The 19,631-nt window shown below is 34.4% G+C and overlaps 2 protein-coding genes and 1 pseudogene across 3 annotated transcripts; all 3 read right to left on the bottom strand.

The window, feature by feature from the left end:
* Positions 1-1,607: 1,607 nt before the first annotated feature.
* On the bottom strand, positions 1,608-7,760 carry LOC145562131 (26S proteasome non-ATPase regulatory subunit 4 homolog). The gene is made up of 10 exons (XM_081622317.1): positions 7,608-7,760; positions 7,379-7,492; positions 7,126-7,231; positions 6,260-6,374; positions 5,972-6,181; positions 5,578-5,890; positions 5,050-5,170; positions 2,200-2,312; positions 2,002-2,070; positions 1,608-1,879 (listed from the first exon to the last, which is right to left on the bottom strand). The coding sequence occupies exons 1-10, from the start codon at positions 7,617-7,619 to the stop codon at positions 1,835-1,837; spliced, it is 1,218 nt and encodes a 405-aa protein (XP_081478443.1). The 5' UTR covers positions 7,620-7,760; the 3' UTR covers positions 1,608-1,834.
* Positions 7,761-9,167: 1,407 nt separating this feature from the next.
* Positions 9,168-15,051, bottom strand: LOC145564702 (MLO-like protein 4; annotated as a pseudogene).
* A 2,129-nt stretch (positions 15,052-17,180) lies between these two features.
* Positions 17,181-19,107, bottom strand: LOC145563369 (thiosulfate sulfurtransferase 18-like). 2 transcript variants are annotated; one of them, XM_081623815.1, is made up of 6 exons: positions 18,981-19,107; positions 18,755-18,838; positions 18,073-18,152; positions 17,911-17,981; positions 17,509-17,562; positions 17,181-17,308 (listed from the first exon to the last, which is right to left on the bottom strand). In XM_081623815.1, the coding sequence occupies exons 1-6, from the start codon at positions 19,007-19,009 to the stop codon at positions 17,219-17,221; spliced, it is 408 nt and encodes a 135-aa protein (XP_081479941.1). In that variant the 5' UTR covers positions 19,010-19,107; the 3' UTR covers positions 17,181-17,218. The 2 variants fall into 2 exon arrangements, with proteins under 2 accessions (XP_081479941.1, XP_081479940.1); XM_081623814.1 differs by lacking the exon at positions 18,981-19,107 and having other exon boundaries at positions 18,755-18,918.
* Between the last annotated feature and the right edge of the window lie 524 nt (positions 19,108-19,631).

The following is a 19,631-nucleotide window of genomic DNA, read 5'->3' as shown; positions in this document are numbered from 1 at the left end:
TTTCCGAAATTGATCAATCGCGTACATGAACAACAAAACTATTAAATCAACCCCCACAGCCAAAAAAAATTTCATTATTATTTACTCTGACTCAATTATTACTTCTTGTCAGTTTAAAGATAACACTAAAAAAAAAATATTTAAAGTAAAAAAAGAAAATCAAAATATCATCCGAAACAAAGAGACAGGGCCATTCAATTATATACGAAGTACTATTCTGATTAATATTTGTTTGTATTTATATGCATCAAAATGTGCCCACTTTTGTTTCAAAATTGACTAATTCATTATCTTCCCTAATAAAAAAAATAAATCAAATGCGTTAGAATTTACACTCATGTATCGTGAATTATGCAGCAAACAGTAAAGAATCAATTGAACATTCCCATGTGATTAAAAATAGTAGCAAAAAACAAAAACAAACAAACATTTACATTTTTAGGTGAACCATCTTAAATAGATAATGTACTCCGTAATGCTTTTCGGTCTTTAAAAATTCTTGTTTTGATTAGTATTATAGTCTTTATAGACTAAGACAGTACATACATCATTTTGATTTTTGATTTCTGCTGAATTTCTCCACCGTAATTTTCTTTGCCGTTGAATCAAACGAAAACCCTAAGAAAAAAAAGGGAGAAATGAAGGATGTGGTAAGGGTAGGGGTGACGGTGACGGTGACGGGCTCCTCCATTGATGCAACCCTTGACCTCGAATTCTCCATTAAAGTTGCTGAAGCCTCCAAATTCACCGACACCTCCATTAACGCCGTTAGTCTAAGCTTAATTGTGTTAACTTTTTTTTATACTACGTACATGAAATCACATTATTGCTCATACTTAATTATGTAAATCGACTATAATACCTTTATGATAAACTTGTATTTTCTCGTTTTATTTTATTTATAACTGAAAAAATAAAACTAATGTAGATTTTAAAACTTTACATTAAACCTAAGTAATTAGGCGCCCGTGACCTCATAAGGCGTCTTACTTCTAAAGTTCTAAACAGACGATTGTGTTCGAGTTGTAATTTGACTAATTTATTCATATTTTTGCATAAATAAAATTAGAATTTGGTATTAATTTATTTTTGAAGGTACATGAATTTGCATCAGTTCATTCATTTGTAATCAGCATTGTAAAGTAACTTTTAAAATTTTGATGTTAACCTCACTTAGTCGCTTTCAAAATTAAAGAAGAAAATGGATTATCGTGGAATGCCCTCAACTCTTAACTGCCCTAACTGGGGGAAATTTTTGAACCCTTCATCTAAATTTACTCAACTAAACATACTTTTAATGATTTAGCCTTTTTTTTTTTTATGATTTTAACTAAAACTACCGAAATTGTTTAGTTCTGAATTGTTAACCATTGACATGAACTTGACATTTACAAAACAATGTATCGTTGATTACAACTATTCCAATGGAACACAAAATCATCTACTCCGTAATAAGAATATGAAAAAAAATATATATATATATTCCATAACCCTTATCATTATAGAATGATATCCATTTGGAACTAGAAGAAAAGTCTTGGAGACAACTGCATCAATTTGTGTAAAAAATGTGAAACTAAATCAACGCAATAGTAAAACAAAATAACTAACCCAAAGTTCTATTCATTTAACAATAATTTGAACAATGAAGAAATGCACATTGTCTCAGTGCTTCACAAACTTAGCATGGGACTAAAAACATTGTTGAAACTCTTCATGCTATAAGCAACTTTTGGATCATAACATGACCTTCCCTTTTTAAGTGAATAATACAAAGCCATATTACAAGCTACCAAAGCCCCTCTGATTAATTCGACTTGACAAAGAGATTGCATCATTTCTTCCCCTCTTCACTTGGTGGCTTATCCTCATCCTTCTTCTGCAAATTAACATACCAGTCACAAATATGACATTTAAATCAACATTGAAACAGCCAACATTTTTGTTTCACATCCAATGTGGCAATGATAATAAAATATTTACTATAGTAAATTAGCTCACCTCAGACTGATTGTGCATAGAAGCCAGCAAATCCTTCACCGAGGGATCATTTGGGTCAACTCCAGGAAGCTGTCAGCAAAATACATGAGATTTTTAGTCATATCTGTCTGGTGCTTCATAAAAAGAGGGAGGGGGGGAGAACGCAAACAAATTTCAGACTTGTGATTAAACAAAAAAGTGGGAGACCGAGTTACGTACCGAAGCAAGAATGGATGAAACAAAAGACTGGTCTGCCAGCAATTTAGTCATATCTGTCTGACTTGACTGACTTGTTGACTCTTTGGCACCCTCCTCTACCGAGAGCTGAAGAGCTGCATGCATAACACAAAGAGTTAACTCATAGCTCAAACATATACATATATGATGTCTCATAAGAGGGAAATCAGCTTGATAATGCTTCTGAGCAAATATATTATGCGCTAGAAAAAGGCAACACTAGATATTGCTATGGAAAGAACTTTCCAAGGGCCTCTTTGGGTAAAGGTTTCTAGAAAAAAAAAAAACCATAAAAAAGGAAAGGAATGGTAATCCCAATTCTTTGGTTAATCTGTTAGTGCTTGTTTATCTTTTTCAGTCCTTTCACTTTCCCTGAATAAGATCACTCCAAAAGCAGTCCTCTTCATCACCAACTCCCCTAGGGTTTCAATTCCCTACTTAGAACTATTGACACCTCAGCCAGCCAGCCCCAAATCACTAAAAACCCTTGTCATCTCCCATCATCCCACCATCACATCGCGCTGCTTTCAATACAAACCACCATGACACGGCCTATACTCCACTCCCCATTGGCATCGACTATCCCACCCCCTCCATGCTCAGCAACCAAATAACAGTGTCACCAAGCAGATAGACAGCTACCACAACCTCAGTGACCCAAATCCACCACTTCCATAACCTCCAACAGCCTAGCTAACCCAAAGCATTTGCATAAAAACAAATCTAAGCCAAGCATATGCATGAGGGAAATAAAAAAAGATAGGTGAGCAGCAGCAACAGCAAGGGTTATGGACAAAATTCCTCTAATAGTGGTCCATGAGTTTGCTAGAGTTTCTAAAAGTGGAAAGTCTGCTATCTGGATAAATATTGGAGATTAATAGACTCCCACAAACATGTTAGAGTTGGTTAGTAATTACTAATGTCCTGCAGTGTATCAGAAGTTAACTGTAATGGACTAACCTAAGGAGGGTAGTATGGGTATTATAGTAATATTAGTTTACTAGGTTAATAGTCCTTACTCCTTAGTATAAATAGAGAGGGAGGGGAATGAAAGAGGTAGGCAGAAATTTATTAGGGAAACCTAGAGAGACTCATGGCCTAAAGCCATTTTGGAGAGTTGTGAGCTAAACTCACTATAGAGCTTGATAGGCTAAACCACTAAACCTATCGACTGTGTAAACCGTTGGTTGTTGTTAATCAAAGCCTCAATCTTCCTCCTCTATTTTACTGTTCTATTGCTTTCTTCGCCGTAATTTGGTTGTGCTTGGTCGGTTCATAACATTAACAAACAAATTTATAAAAAAAAGGAACATTTGTCTGGAATAACAAAAACTTAGGACAGCCTACAACTAGTGACAAAGTTATAATATTCCTTAAATCTAACTGCACAACAACAATCACATACCAACTTACAAAAGATGCTTACATAGAAATATCATCTTGCATAAGAATATACTTCCTCTGTTCCTTTCGGAAGTTCCACATATATTGTGGAATACCCATTTTACATTAAAAAAAAAATGATAATTTTAAGAAAAAAAATAAGAAAATTAATAAATATATATATATGTATATGTATATATATTTAATAAAAATCTTTTAATACTTGCAAGTTTGTAATTTTAACTCTCCCCCTTTTCCCCCACCTAAAATTTGGTGCACTCCATATTGCAATACTAAAGGAGCAATGGAAATAATTCTGATAAGCATTTCCTTAAATGCCACAACCTTGACCCCACCCCCCACCCCAGTCTTCACACACAAAAAAACAACCAAAAAGAGGATGATGCTCTTCCTCACCATCCTCTCACCGCAAGAGGTGGCTAAGATGGTATCTTCTCTTACTCTCTTAGAGTTCTTCTGTTTCTTGGTTGCAAACTTGAAACTAATCAAGTGATAAAGAGCCCTAAATAATAATGAAAATTTGGATAAGAATTGTGAAGGTTAAAAAGAGGATTTAGGATGTACGATTGGGGGGGGGGGGGGTAGATGAAGAAATAGAGTTTCTATTCTTAGAAATATTGATACTTAACATACTTAACATGCTCTTTGATGTTTAAAAAAAAAAATATGAACATCCCTACAACATAGAAATCCCCATGAAATTAACAAGTCTCCTAAAAATGACATGCTATCAAAAGATTGCTTGATAGTTGCTATTGAGAAGTTTGATTCATACAGCTTTAAGATTTAGTTATTTAAAGTAACTTTCCCCAAAATAATATATCAAAGACAGGATAGTCTCTTTAAGAGAGACTATACAACATTCATGTCTCCCAAGCAAAATATAATAACAAGATAGTTATTTAATACATTAACCATTCTAAAAAGCCTAATCCTTCCAAGCAAATACCCAGCTTTTTCAGTTCATTAACTTTTTTGATTTACACCCAATTGACAAATTAGGCCTTAGTTTCATTAAGCCCTAGATATGAGAAAGATTCAAGATTTCTACCTTAGCAGAGGAATACTTAATACTGTACTTATATTCATGAAATGTGGAGCGAATTGGGTATGATGTTGCGGGCAATTTGACATGTGAACCGTGTCAAACTCGCTGATACACAAGCTGCCCAGCATTTCTATCCTTTGACTATTTTATGTGCCAGAAAAAGAATGAAACTCTAATTCTCTAGCCTGACAAAGGGTGTGTCAATTTATTTCCAATCTCATGAAACTGCTTATGTTAAAGTGTAATTCAGTAGAGTTACCAAAGACACTGAATGAATATATTTACACATTAATCATGGAAGATCTTTTTCCATGCTGGGTTATAAAAAAGATATTACCCTCAATAAGTGCAATTTATTAGAGAAAGCATAAGAAACAAACCAAGTTGCAAGTCCTGGTCATCAGCTGCATCTGACATATCAGTATCTCGCACAGCTGTAGTGGAGGCAGGGTCATCCATTGACATTGCCAGTGCCTGCTGTAGTAGGGCATTCTCATCATCCTGTAGATGTCATGGGTTAGCCATATACAAAAGCAAATGAAAAAGAAGTTTAACATTCAATGAAAATGAACATAACGAAGAAAGACATGCTAGAGACGTAGTTTCCAAAAAAAAAAAAAAAAGCCAAGAATATTCCATGATATCTCGCATTTAAAATTATCCCTCTACAATTTCTGCTGCATTCATCGAAGTTAAGTCTCAAACTTTGCAGGTGTTCTGCAATGGTTCAATCAACCAATTTGCAACCAAGTATAAGAAACCAAGAATATGAAATTTTCCTTTTAGATTTAGTTATAATATAGCTTGAAACAGAAGGAAAACAACAACAACAACAACAACAACAAAACCAAAAATTAAAAAAAAAAATAAAAATAAAATCCTTAGGCAATGCCACCACATCAACATACCTCAGTCATGTCATTTTTCTTATCAGCTTCGGAATTTGCAGCATTGCTACTTTCCCCCATAGTAGTGTCTTGGGAGCTTTGTTCCCCTCCTTTTTCTTGTCTAGTTGCTTCTTCTGCTGCCCTTTTTGCAGCTGCTTCTTGCCTTGCCCTCTCTTCTTCCATTGAAACTCTAAGGGCAAGAGCCAGCTCAGGATCCAAATTAGGATCTACACCGAAATCAAATCCAGAAACACCACCAGCTGCAGCTGCAGCTGCAGCTGCAGCAGCAGCAAAACCGCTTCCTCCTTCCCCATCTCCAGTAAATATGGGAGTACTGTCACAAGATAATTCGTGAACAAGAGAATATTCAATAACCTACAAAAGTAAGTGACATAGAGTTTTATTAATCACTAACCTTATCAGCACATCGGACAGGGCACTAGCACCTGGAGGCACGTGGACAATATGGCTGGTTTCGTTGTTATTTACTGCAGAAACTAAGGCCTCAAGTTTCTCTGACTTCCCTTCCTCATCTTCACCAAAATCAACAACATCAAGGGCCACGCTGTTCTTTTTCAACTTCCTCCCAATCATCTCCAATACTTTTTTGTCATATTTGACAGGACTGCCAGCAGATAATTAGATTAATAATATGTAAACCACTACATCAAAAGACAACAAAATATTGAAGACAAATACCAACCTTCCAGCAAAAACTATGATCCTTTGTTGCTGTTTTTTATTTTGTCTATGTTTAAGAGCCAATTGGGCCACCTGAATGCCAGCAGCCAAGTTCATTTCACCACCAACTTCCAGTCCTGTGACCAGAGAGTAGCACATAAGCAATTCAATCAGAAAGCTTCCACAAAAAGAGAATGGAAGATTACAAAATAAAAAAAAAACCCTGAGTTCACCCCATTATTGTATTAACAATCAAACTGATCAAAAGGTGATTGGAAGCTCAATTCTCCTACCCATATGGAGGCAAAGGAACAAGACATGTCCAAGAATCATGTAGCTTTTTTGGAAGTTAACATAACATCATGAACGGAAAGATTATGACACAATTGAATAAACAATATCAAAAGGTGATTGGAAGCTCAATTCAAGAAATGTCTCTCTATTCCTCTACCTCAACCAAAAGATAACATAGTCATTCACCTTGTACCAATTTCGTCGATCAACATACATTCCCTCCTCTCCACGTTGTCCAACAAGATTTGACAATACATTTAGCAGTATTCTTTCCAAAAATTAGGATCAAGTGATACATTGCATTACACTCTACTGATTCTATTCAATAGCACTGACTTTACCTAACCACCAGGCATTTTCATATTCTAATACGATCAGAAAACCAAATGCCATCCAACCCATCAATTTCTTCTAGCCCTAAAATCAACCTAACTAGACGTAATGCGATAATCCTCAAGTCAGCTAAGTTACATGCTACAAAAGTTAAAAAAAAAATCCATGCTTTCTAATCATGCATTCACAACAACATATTCAATAACATGCATAATCAAGATTTATGTTGATCAATTCACGAGATATCGATCGAAAACTAACCGTGCATACAAGCCAATATCTTTCCAAGATCACTGGTGGGAGTGACCAAAACACGAACACCTTTTCCAGCCATAGTCAGAATTCCGACAGTGTTCTCCGGATTAGACTACACGAATCAATCAATAACATCAAAACCCATCAAGTAATATCCACAATTAACTACCAAATTCATGAAACAAACACCATTGATAACAAATTCAACCCCCAAATTGTAAATTAGGGTTTAAAAGAAGTGAAGAGAGAGAAAGAAAACCTGAGTTTTAGCGCCGCAGATGAGATTAACAGCATCCGAAAGAGCTTGAAATCTGGTGGGCGAGTAATCACCATTACGCATCCACTCCGAATTATCGATGCAGATCATAGTCGCCTGAAAATTCCAATCAAAAAAAAGGGGGAAAAAAAGAATGTTAGTAAAATTGAAAACCCTAATTTGGAAATCGTTTTAGGAAATAATACAATATAAGATTGAGTAGAAGGCAAACCTCGAGCACCATGATTGAGAAGAGGAGAGAAAATCCAGGAATTGAGAGATCGAAGAAGAGGATTTCAGTGACGGAGGAGTTTTATAGATGAACAAGAACGAACATAAAATTGGGTGTTTTACTTGTGCAGGGGGCAAGGACTTATACTACGTATTATAGCTCCTCCTAAACTTAAAAAAGGGAAATTAAAATTTTACTTCCCACAATCTATAAAAAATGTTTATAACAAGACTTGACTCAAAACCAACAAGTTTAAGTTAAAGTCTTATCATCTTAGTCATTTTTTAATTGCGTTTTTTTTATCCAACTAAATTATAGTTAATTTTGATAAGTTAATTTACGCCTTATTATACTATTTGTTTCCATTATGTAATGATTGAGTTTGATGACTAAAAAATGTTTATATCTAAACTTAAACTCGAAACCAACAAGTCTTACTATCTAAACAGTCGAATTTGATCGGCAAATTAAACAAGTACAAACTAGCGACCCGGTGCATCGCCCGGGCCACACACTAATTTTAGTTTTAGAACTCGTGTAATGCCGGTTGTTATTGAATTGATTATTCGAATTACTATCATTAAATACACAATCAGAGCATCTATAATGGCTAGCAATAGCTAGCAATTGCCACATCATTATTTTCTTAGTTAAAATAAGCTACAACATCTAAGATATTACTTCACAATGGTTAGCTATTTATCTTTGTAATTGAGAATAATAATAATAACAAACCAAAAATTAAAAAAAAATAAACATAAATCAAATACATACAAATATTAAACAAATCAATATAAGTGCATTGGGTAAAGTAAAACCTTGTAGTACAAGGTTTGGCCTTAACTACAACCTTTGTAGCTCCACAATGGTGAGCATGTAGCTCCAACTATTTATAAATTGCAAGCAAGTCCTTTTATACTACCACGTGGATGCTTTCACACAAATATTTGTTCAAATTGTTTGGCTATTAAAAAATAGTTTAATGTGATTTTGGTTACAATTATATAAACGGTTGTGGGTCACGGGAGTAGACATGATGCGTTGATTGCAGGGTTGTTTTACAGTTTTTACGATGCAAATTTGATTAATTTAAGTCTAGTTAGAATCTTATAGTAGTTGACTTGTTGTACAAAATTATAATAGTTAGCGTTAATAGTATAAGATTGTAGCCATAAGTGGGGAGACTTTTCGACTCGGTTTTGAATTGGTTGTTATACTTCAAAATAAAGTGGAATTCATTTACAATAAATTCAATTTTATAAAATCTCCAAGGGCTTATCTCCAAAAATTCAGTCCATTTCAGTTTCGACTTGATTTTGAATTGGTTGTTATACATTCTAGTTCAAAATAAAGTGGAATTCATATACAGTAAATTCAATTTTATAAAATCTCCAAGGGCTTATCTTCAAAAATTGATCAATGATTCACCCAATTACATGTTTTAGTTGAAATTTTCTCCTCCATAAACTTGTTTAAATCAAGAATTGTACATACTCCACCCAACTAAGAGAGGTTGCATCAAGAAGAACAAAACAAAACAAACCCAAATAGGAAATACAAATGAACATAACCCTTGTGATCTCTTCAAAAATCTAAAAAAATTGTCTTAACAATATGCATATATTCAGCCATGTCCATACATACATGCAAGGTGATGAACATCATGGAATGCGAGAATAACGAGCACCATCTCTCACATTATAGTCCTCCTCATTATAAGAACTGTCACTACCAGTATCACTATCACAGTTGATCCCTCCTCTGTCTTCATAGCTTGGTTGTTGCGAGGTAAATATCGCTCCTACATCTCCATAATCCATCAATGACCACCTTCTAGACCCTTCATTTCTCCAGGATCTTCTGCCACTGCTAGTACTAATATCAGTGCTGCTTCTATTGCTGCTGGAACCGCATCTGTCCATATCACGAATCAAGGGCATTGATGATGAAGAGCTTAGTCGCGCACTATTAGAATTACTGTTGCTTTGTTGCCTTGCCCTCACTCTTTTCCTCCAACCATGTAGAGATTTTCTCACCCCCTCAGAGATCACTGCTCTTTTGAACCTGGATCCCATCTGTCACACCATACAAATGAAGACACCGAGTTAACAAGAGAAAAACCAATGTGCAAACTGTACAATAGCAATAGATGATGACATTTAGGCTTCGTTCTTTTCACCAGAAAAGAAACAAAACCTTATTAACAGTATGTACCTGTGTGATTATCACATATAGTGGAAATGTAATGAAGCTACACCAAACTTTGGGAAACTATCCTGCATCGATCAATATATAGTAACTTGAAATTAGTTTTTTTTTTTTGAGGTAGAAAAGGAACTTAGTTAATAATTAAGGAGGTAGTTAAGTTTACAAAAGGCGATCTCTCACTGTGAGAGAACAAAAGTACAGTCTGATCAGAAGCACGATCATCTAGAGAGATACAGTCAGAATCTAGGTAGTTTATACAATAAGGAGGGGGACTTTGTAAAACAAAAAGCTGGTTCCGTTCAGTTGCCTCCTTCCGTGCCTCCTTTGCCATGATGTCAGCAACTCTGTTCTTCCCTCTTTCTCCATAGTATAGTTGGACCTCAGGCAGTTGAAGAAGCTGCGCCCTGCATTCAAGCAATGGTGGGGTTAGGACACTATTGCTTGTGTCATTTAGATCAAGCACTATGTTCCTGCAGTCTGTTTCAATTTGGCATCTATCCCATCCATTGTTCCTGATCCATTTTAATGCAAGGGAGATTGCCTGTAGTTCTGCATCTTGTGCTGAAGGTGAGAAACCTTTCCATTTGAAACCTTCTATCCATATACCCTTGTCATCTCTAGCAACACCTGCACAGCCCACTTGTTTGGAGTGGTTGATGTATGATGCATCCACATTTATTTTAATGAAGTTTTGGGGGGGGGGGGATCCCAGGCAATAGGCTTAGGCTCTGTTCTGGCTGAACTAACACTGGAAAAGTACCATTCAGCAGCAGCCCAAGTGCATTGGGATGTAGATTTTTGAACAGGGGAATTTGAGTGTGAGAATATCCAGGAGTTTCTCCTCTTCCAGATGAACCACAAAGCAAAGGTGAAGGTGATGTGCCAAGGGATATTGTGGTGGCTTAGAAGTTTGTCTTTCAGGTTCCTAGATAGCCAATTTGGGAAGGTATCTAGCTGTGAGTCAAATGTAGAGGGAGGTGGCTTAAGCTCAGTCCAGAATTCCATAGCTCTTGGGCAGTCAATGAACAAATGGGTAAGGGTTTCAATGTTTGCAGGGCAAAAAGCACAATATGGTGTGGGTTTGCAGTGTCTATTATACAAGTTCCTTGCAGTGGGAAGTCTATCCCATAACAGTTGCCATAGGAACAGTTTGATTTTAGGCAGGGTATGCACCTCCCATACACATCTCCAATGGTACTCAATGCAAGGGGTGGTAAGATCTGAGTTTATTATCCAAGCCTTTGCAGCAGCACTATCAAACTTCCCTCTTTTTGTCCAACTTGTGAAATTAAAATCTTCACAGTCAGATAATTGAACACTGTTAATTCGAGCCCTGATATCCTCTGGAAATACAAAGCCTAGCTCACCTTCTAACTGTTCTCTATCACTAAGTATTGCACTGAGGGATTTATATTGTGAAGAGAGTGTTAAAGGTCCCACAATCAAAGTTCTTGGAGTCTCATGATGTAGCCACTTATCTTCCCAAAAAGTGATTTTCTCTCCATTCCCAGGTTCCCACATCAAACTATGTTTGAAGAGCTCCCATCCTTTTCCTATGGCAGACCAAATGTGGGAGCCTTTGTTAAAAGGGGTTGGGTTGGGTTTGTTTTTTACATACTTCTCAAAAAGGAGTTTTCCAGCCCAATTTGATCTGGTATCCACCATCCAGCACAGTCTAGCAAGGCTAATGAGATTAAGGTCTGAAAATTTCAGGAATCCCAGCCCACCCCTCTCCTTAGGTTGACAGACAAAATTCCAAGCTATCCAAGTTATCCTCTTTCTAGTGATATCCCCCCCCCAGAGAAAGTTTGAGCATATGGAGTCAAGCTTATTTAGGATGCACTTTGGTAATTTTACACAGTTCATTTGGTACCTGGGGATAGAGAACAAAGTGGACTGGAGAAGAGTGAGTCTTCCCCCCCTTGACAGTGTCTTTGCTTTCCAGGAGGCTAACTTCTTCCCAATTTTTTCAATAAGGCCATTTAGTTGCCTCCTAGTTGGCTTTTTCTCAGACAGGGGGTAACCTAGGTAAATGCCTAAGTCTGCAGATCTAGTAACATTTAGGGTTTGTTCAAAATCATCAATCATGTGGATGGGGGTGTTAGTAGAAAAATAAATTTGGCTCTTCTGTTCATTTATCTTCTGACCAGAGATGGAACAAAAATGTTTGAGGGTGTCACTCAGGGATTTTAGTGAAATTAGTTTAATCAGGTCAATTTTCTCAGTTTATAATAGTCATATGACATTTTGGTTGATGATTCGATATATTGGCCATTAGTTACCCAAATGTTAAGCGAATCACTATATAACTTGGGTTGTCCACAAAGCAAGAAGTTCCATTGATTTCCCACTGCAAAAGAAATTACTGTCAGAATTCACTAACTAGCTAGCTAGTGTAATGTTTTCATACGAATTTCTGGATCAACTTCTTACCAATGACCATAGGAACATTGCCATCTCAAATGCATTCTGTTGAAAAAATACAGTAGGTATTAGAATGTTTGAGGTAAAAAGCTTAGAAACTACTCTAATAGCATCGGCTCAATTTCTTGGATTTGCTTACTTGGAAAGATATGAATTGTATGAACCTAAGTAAAAGCCTTGGCTTCCCAAACCAGAAAAGCTCATCTCTCAGTTTAAACTCTTGGGCACATTGATATATGATTGTGAATCAATTATCTCTACTGCGAGCTTAACCACAACGTGGTGCAGCTTTGTACCAATTATAACAATTATCTTCCACAAGCAAAAACATAAAACAAGTAACTCAACCGGACCAAAAAAAACGGGTTTTATCTTAGACAAACATAGAATGAACCAAATAATTGAACAGCTTACAATAGCCGGAAGAAAGGAAAGCCAAAAGTAGACATTAGTTCCTGATAAAGAATCACATTGGTTAGTAATTTGGAGAGCACAAGCAAAACTAGCTTACAGCAAATGTCAGAGTTAATCCCAATAGAATGGGGTTGTCTGCATGAACCAAAGAAAGAACTGATGTTTAGAAAATTACCATGAAAATCAAGGAAAATGCAAACTATGGCATAGCCCCAAAGAGGCAAGCTGTAAAAGAAGAAACAAAAGTCAGTTGCATATTGCATACATAAGTTCTGTAAAATTAGTAAGCAGTGAAATATGACAGCAGATTTAAAGAAAGGATGATCAGAAATTTCAACTCCAAATAACGCAAGCTATGAAAAAGATTGACCTGATACCAACAATATCCCGGAATTCTTCGTCCATATTTCTGACCATGTAATTGAAAAAATCATAGGATAATGGAAGTTGATGAGTCTGTTGTAAAGATAATTTAGTGTCAGTAAAAATGATTTATTCTGAAAAGATATAAGATGATCTCTCTTGGAAAAACTGGAGAAACTTACAGTAAGAAACCCAAATCTGAGAGTAATATAATCAGACTTGCTAATTGAACTCCAAAATTGGCGGCTGAAACAAAGCTATACACAGATAATTCTAGCCATTGCTAGCAATAAAATGACTGCACAACAGGTGTTCAAAATAGTCAACCATGTACTTCACAATTCTAAACAATGCTCCTCTTTTACTTGGTATATTCATCAATGTAATTTTTTTTGCTAGAAAATCAGTATGCACATCAAGCAGAGTATATCGGCAGAAAAGAAAATTAAAAAGCATGAAAGGCCAATGAAAAAGAAAATAGCTACAGAATTCTTCTTACCAGCCAAACGAAAACTTTGTGTTGGCTCCATGGGTGATATGCATGGTTGACAACAAAGGAACACAGACGCTTTAGCTTTGTATCGCCTAGTTCAAAAAGTTCAATCAAACCCAAGTTATCAAATTGTTTTAAGAACAAGGTACAAAATCAAATGACAGCATGTAGTCCTGTTCAAGAGAGATAGGAAGAGATTTAGACCTTGTGAGGTTTGTGAAGCCATGGCTTTCGCTTCATCTTCCCATGCCCTCCAGCTATAGATCTTCAAACAAGTAAGATGAATACAGTTAGCCTTGTTTAAACTACTAGTAAATTACACCTAAATTTACCAATGTATAAGGAAATGAGATTATTGATCCAACCTTAATTACAGCTAGTGCAATGGCCAGAGAGCTGTAAGTAACATGAGTCATACCAAGAACAAACAACAGACGATGAAGCTGCTCCAGGCTTTCATATGAAGCAAAAGACTCATACCCCTGACGTTAATAAAAACAACTCGCACTTTATTGTTGAAAGATCATCAATTGAGTATATGACATGGGATTAATTAGTAAGTGAAGCAGTTACCTCGTCACAATATTGCCTAGCATGAATTATAGCATGATCACGGTGTTCAAGAGGAGCATACATGGAATCATTCGAATTAGTGATGTGTTTAATGATCACCACTGGTTGAGTTGATGCAGTTTCCGGTATACATGGGTAGAACCTAGTGCTAAACACCGATGATTTTACACAAATGTTGGCCACAAAAATACTGAAGTGCCCCATCAGAAGGGACAGTACCCCAAATACTACAAGCTCTACATGCATAAACCAAGTGTAAAATGCAATGCATTAGTATATAAGAATTTCATTATAGGCAATACATTGGTGCATATGCTAAAAATGTCATGAAAATGATGACACAAAGTTACAAAACATTTTATTAAGAAATGAATTACATCCCAATTGCTAAATGAAATGCATCAAATTTTCCAAGTCGGGTTTATCAAAGACGTTTATATAAGCCAAGCACAACCAGTGACAGAAATTATGTTAGGCTCCCTTAACATAACACGTTTTAGATTGTATGTACTCCGTAATACATATCAGTTTTATATAAGTTTGTTACAATTCTTTTCCTCTCCATATTCTTGATAGATAGTCACGTTGATATATATGGTACGAAACATTAATACGTGTGACAACTAAATGAAATCGAATAAAGGAAACATGACATTATAAAACATTGCAACACATTAACTAAGAAATAAATCAAAATAAGAAACGAACAAATGCATGGATCATACCTTCCTTGATTTTGTTAAGGGCAGCCAACAGAGGTTTCCTTTTTCTCTTGTCTAACCACTAACAAACATTGATAATAATAAAACATAAAGAAAAATTAAAAAAAAAAAATGTGACAAGAATATAGAGAAATAAATAAATAAACACACATTATTTTTTTTATAAATTGAAAATTACCCGGCCAAAGAATTCAATAGATTTGGTGAAGCATGTTGGAGTTTCAGTTAATGATCGTTCTTCCTCCATTGTTGTAAATTGTAATTATATCTCAAAATGTTTAGATCATAATTTCAGATTTATTGTGTATAAGGTGGAATTGAATTAAGGTGCTTAAGAATGTGTGAATTGGTACAGGGTAGTTTTGTTGCATCAATAGGAAAGAAATTAAAATTTTGCTACTTTTGATGCATTTATTTCTGTATTTTCGGTCGGGTTGTTATCAATATTTGGCACATTTTAGATGTAGGTGTACTAAATACTGAATAATCCATATGTTATATTTTTCAGGACAAGAGAATAATATAAGACGTGTAAATGTGTAATGAGATCGAATTGAGATGTATTCATGGCGCCATTAAACCATACTGTGTTCATCTTTTATGTCAGGGTGGCAATTTAAGTCAATGGGCCGGCTATGGGTTTGGGTTTAAGTTCAGGTCTGGGTTATATTGAAAATAGCATGAAATATTAAGGAGTAAAAATTAATATATGTACAAAATTTGATAAATAGGTCAAATGAAAATACTATGGAGTGAAAGTTTACTTCTGTACAAAATTTGATAAATTGGTGAAATCGAGTTGTTTTAGTTTTGTTTCAGTTTAGTTATCTCAATAACTTTAGATCGAGTTATAGGTTCAGATCCATAAATTGTCAGCTTTTAAATACTCCGTACTATGGTACCATGTATACCTACATTTTACTTATGGAGATAATATTTGAAGCCCTCTTATTTTAATTTATTTTCAGTTCAGTTCGTCATTATTATTAGTATTTTTAACTTAAATGTATAAATGCAATTTACTTCAATTCAGCTCCAAAGAACATGGCATATTAACTATACTTATACAAACAGAATACCATATTGTCACATATATTTCGTTCGATTTTTGAGTTGGTAGTGACGTAGTGTTCAAAGTGTATAGACATGGTAAATTCCGAAGCAAATAGAATATACTTTCTTGATTTCATATTACTTGCAATGTAACATTTTGACACGCGTTTTAAGGAAGAAACTGAGGATGCAATAAGTGAACAAAACAATCGAAATGTTTAAAATACGAGCAAGATGGAAATTATATGCTATCGATATTAAAACTATTTTGATTAATCTGATCGTTTACACCCTCAAAATTCTTCCTTAAAATATGTGCTATAGTGATATGTTTATATGTTTCAAGTAACATGAAATAGAGAAAATATTAGTAAATAGTTATACACTAATACTATTCTATCAATGAATATACGAAGGAAAAAAAAAACTCATGTAGTCGTATGGATCTTGTTTGATTTTGCTCGACGTGTGGTTTTTAAATTTCTATTGTGTTTTACTCTCTTCTCTTGTTACTTGATTTAAATGAAAAATCCACCTCACTCAATCTATTCAATTAATGTGATATGGTCTTCAGCTGTTCATATTAACTATTGTTCTTTAGAGCATGTGTAGATGTGTTGGTCTAGTGTTTTTAAGTGGTGGAAATGAAATCAGTTATCCATTTTATTAACAATTGTTTGAAATGAGAGCTAAGGTATGCATATAATTTCCTAAGGATTACCATTGCCATCCATTTATCACCATTCCCAAACTCGAGGTTCTGATCTCAATTTTTATTTTGATGATTCCTTAGATATATCATATACCAGTACTACTAATAATACTCCGTCCGGGTAGTAACATGTAACACTACCTTTTCCCTTCTTATTTATTTCCATTTCATTTTATTTTTTTTTTTACATAAATTCATACTTGCTATCATTCTTTACTCATGTCTCATGTGATGTGGGTCGTTTAAAGTATACTGATTAATTTGTTTTGGGTGCTTTTGATCTTCTACTAATTCTTCCATTTTTGATACGTGTGGCCTTGTCTAAGAGGTCAATAATGTAAAGGCAAAGACAATATTTTATTTTATTTTATTTTATATTAATTTTTATTTTATTTTATTTTATATTAATTACATATGCATATTTAAATGTACTAATGCTTAATGTGCTTATTATTACATATGCATATACTAATGCTTCATGTGCTTATTAGAGACAGAGAAATTGAACCATGTAAAACACTAAGAAACATAGAGAATAAAATATAATATGATATGGAGTAACTAAATTTAGATAAATAAAAAGAGAAAAAGTGATTACAAAACACAATTTTAATTTGATTTTGGCGATTTAAACACAATTACTGAAAATTTACAACTCTGCATCCGATTTCTTCACAGACAACTCATTCTCCACCCAGGAAGCATATCCACCTTCCATATTGCTTACATGTTTGTAACCCTGCATCATTTCTTTTCATCAGTTTCATTATCTCATATGAAGGTTAATAAGACATGATATTGTCAGATTTATGTTAATAAGTATTCACTAATTATCATAAAGATTAGTAATGCAAATGGAATTGAACCTAGTGTTTTACTGATGAATAAAAAACACTTAAAAAGGAAAGAGATTAGAAAATAGGATAAAAAGAAACTCACGGCCTTAAGAAGATCAGTGGTAGCATAGCCGGATCTGACTCCACTTTGACAACCCTTCAAATATAAATAACGGAACATGTTATTTACCAAAATGACAAAATAAAAATAATGCGCAAGTTAAGCAACATATCTATGGTACGCTAAAATGTCACATGTATCAAAATTATGGTCATGTGGTTAATGAAAGATGCATCATGACTCATGAGTGAAGGGGGCGGGCTCACGAACGTTAAGGAAGAAGCTAGTATACCTATACTCCTATAGTAACTTTTGTCTTTGTTTAATTAATTAATGACTAATCTCCGTTGGTACTAAATTATGTATAAACAGTGGTGAATTTAAGAATTTGCAATTGTAAATTTTAAGCTGAATTTTAGTAATAAGTATGGCGATAAAATGTACCACAACGATATGATCATCCTTGCTACAAACAGCTGAAACTTGCTCCAAAAACTTGGTGTTTTTTACTCGTCCTGGAAAATTAAAATATTCAAAATAATCGTGTCACCCATTCAATTTTCACTGATTTAATGAGATAGTAAGAGGGAAATTAAATTTGCCAACCTGCAGGGTTAAAGAAGAAGTAAGGAATGTTCACACAATTTTCTACATCAACATGTCCTCTGTTAAATTCTTCATGTGTCCTGTTACACCATATTCCCTCATAATTAAGCTACCAAAAACAAAATTACTCGTAACTTTTTTATCCAATCACATTTAAAAATCTTAATGGGAAGAAAAAAAAATAAAGGGAGTATACAAGAAGTTAATAATACGTAGTAAATAGAAATATTAATCACATACATCAACGCGTAGTTTTGATTGTAATAAGTTTCAAAATTAATATTTTTGCACTCTGTATCGAAATTGATATATTCCGTATCTAATGTTTATGTGTAACTATTAAAGCTATCTATAGCGAAAATATTAAAGGGGCCGAGATTTGAATCTTTTGCCTCTTGCTTTAAACTAGTCACTATGTTCCAATATTTTATAAGTAAAACAAGGTTATTTAAGTTTATTAACTAATTAATTACAATAATTTACCAGGGACAGGGCCCCAATGACTCCTGTAAAAGGTCCCCTCTGAGCATAACACCATAACCCATTACTCTTTTTTTTTTTTTTTTTTTTTCACCTTCAAAAATATACTCCCTAAGATTGTTCTAAATCTATACCCTTCAAATTATTTTATAAGCTTCAATTAATTTGAAAATAAACTCAGTGGGATAGAGAGAGTAATCACCTGACATCGAGATAGCGATGACCTGAACGAATGAGATCATTAGCAGCATGGACATCAACGGTGACCAATTGCAGATTATCCGATCTACAAACAGGATAGAAAAACAAAACCCAGAAAACAAATACAGATGAAATATACAATGAACTTCCCATATTGAAATTACAAAATTAGTTGTAATGAATAGTGATTTAAGAGGAAACAGATGATAAGTGTTACATAAATTAACCTTGGAAATATAGAAGCAACAGCGCCCATAATATTAATTATACCTGTTGTTCAACTCAAATCTGTGAGTATTTTTTTTAATTTTTTGGTGGGCATGTATCTAACTGATAAAAGGTCATAAACCTTGGGTTTTGAGAAGACATTGTAATTCTAATTAAACACTTGTAGCTATAAATAGCTTATAAAATATGCATAATAAAATCATATAATCACTATAAAATAGGAATTAAATTAAGCTAGAGAAAGGGGTGAATATAATTTTAAAAGTCATGATTTGCTTCTAAAAATGGGTTTTCTTATCGAGAAGAGTGGATATATGTCAACTTTTCAACAAGAACCACAACTAATCTAACAATTACTGTTATTTTGTACAACCATTATTGTATTGTTTTAAGGGGAAAAGAGATGCAAGCAACACAAAAATGAATAAAGAATATTTGCCCAAACCAATAATGTTATTATCCAAAAGATCTGGTGTCATTGACAAGAGATGTCAATTAGAACAAACACGATATTTGTGATTTGGTCATAGATTTAATATTATTATCCCACCCACCTACCTCTTATATCAGTTATAAGTCCAAATACATGTTCAAATACATAGTCTAATCTCACTCCACAATTACATGCAATATAGATGATAAAGCACAAC

The sequence above is a fragment of the Chenopodium album genome, chromosome 10 (assembly GCF_948465745.1).
Source record: "Chenopodium album chromosome 10, dcCheAlbu1.1, whole genome shotgun sequence".
In the NCBI taxonomy this organism is placed as follows: domain Eukaryota; kingdom Viridiplantae; phylum Streptophyta; class Magnoliopsida; order Caryophyllales; family Amaranthaceae; genus Chenopodium; species Chenopodium album.
The sequence above is the reverse complement of the archived record's forward strand: the minus strand, read 5'-3'. Positions and strand labels throughout refer to the sequence as shown.

Excerpts from the sequence above, each read along its gene's own strand:
- LOC145563369 (XM_081623814.1), bottom strand. The coding sequence starts at position 18,906 with ATGGGAAGTTCATTGTATATTTCATCTGTATTTGTTTTCTGGGTTTTG. Across the intron at positions 18,153-18,754 it reads CATCGCTATCTCGATGTCAG|GACACATGAAGAATTTAACA; the intron begins GTGATTACTCTC and ends ATGGTGTAACAG. Across the intron at positions 17,563-17,910 it reads AGGATGATCATATCGTTGTG|GGTTGTCAAAGTGGAGTCAG; the intron begins GTACATTTTATC and ends TTATATTTGAAG.
- LOC145562131 (XM_081622317.1), bottom strand. Across the intron at positions 6,375-7,125 it reads GATATTGGCTTGTATGCACG|GACTGGAAGTTGGTGGTGAA; the intron begins GTTAGTTTTCGA and ends CTCTGGTCACAG. Across the intron at positions 5,891-5,971 it reads CTGTCCGATGTGCTGATAAG|TACTCCCATATTTACTGGAG; the intron begins GTTAGTGATTAA and ends ATCTTGTGACAG.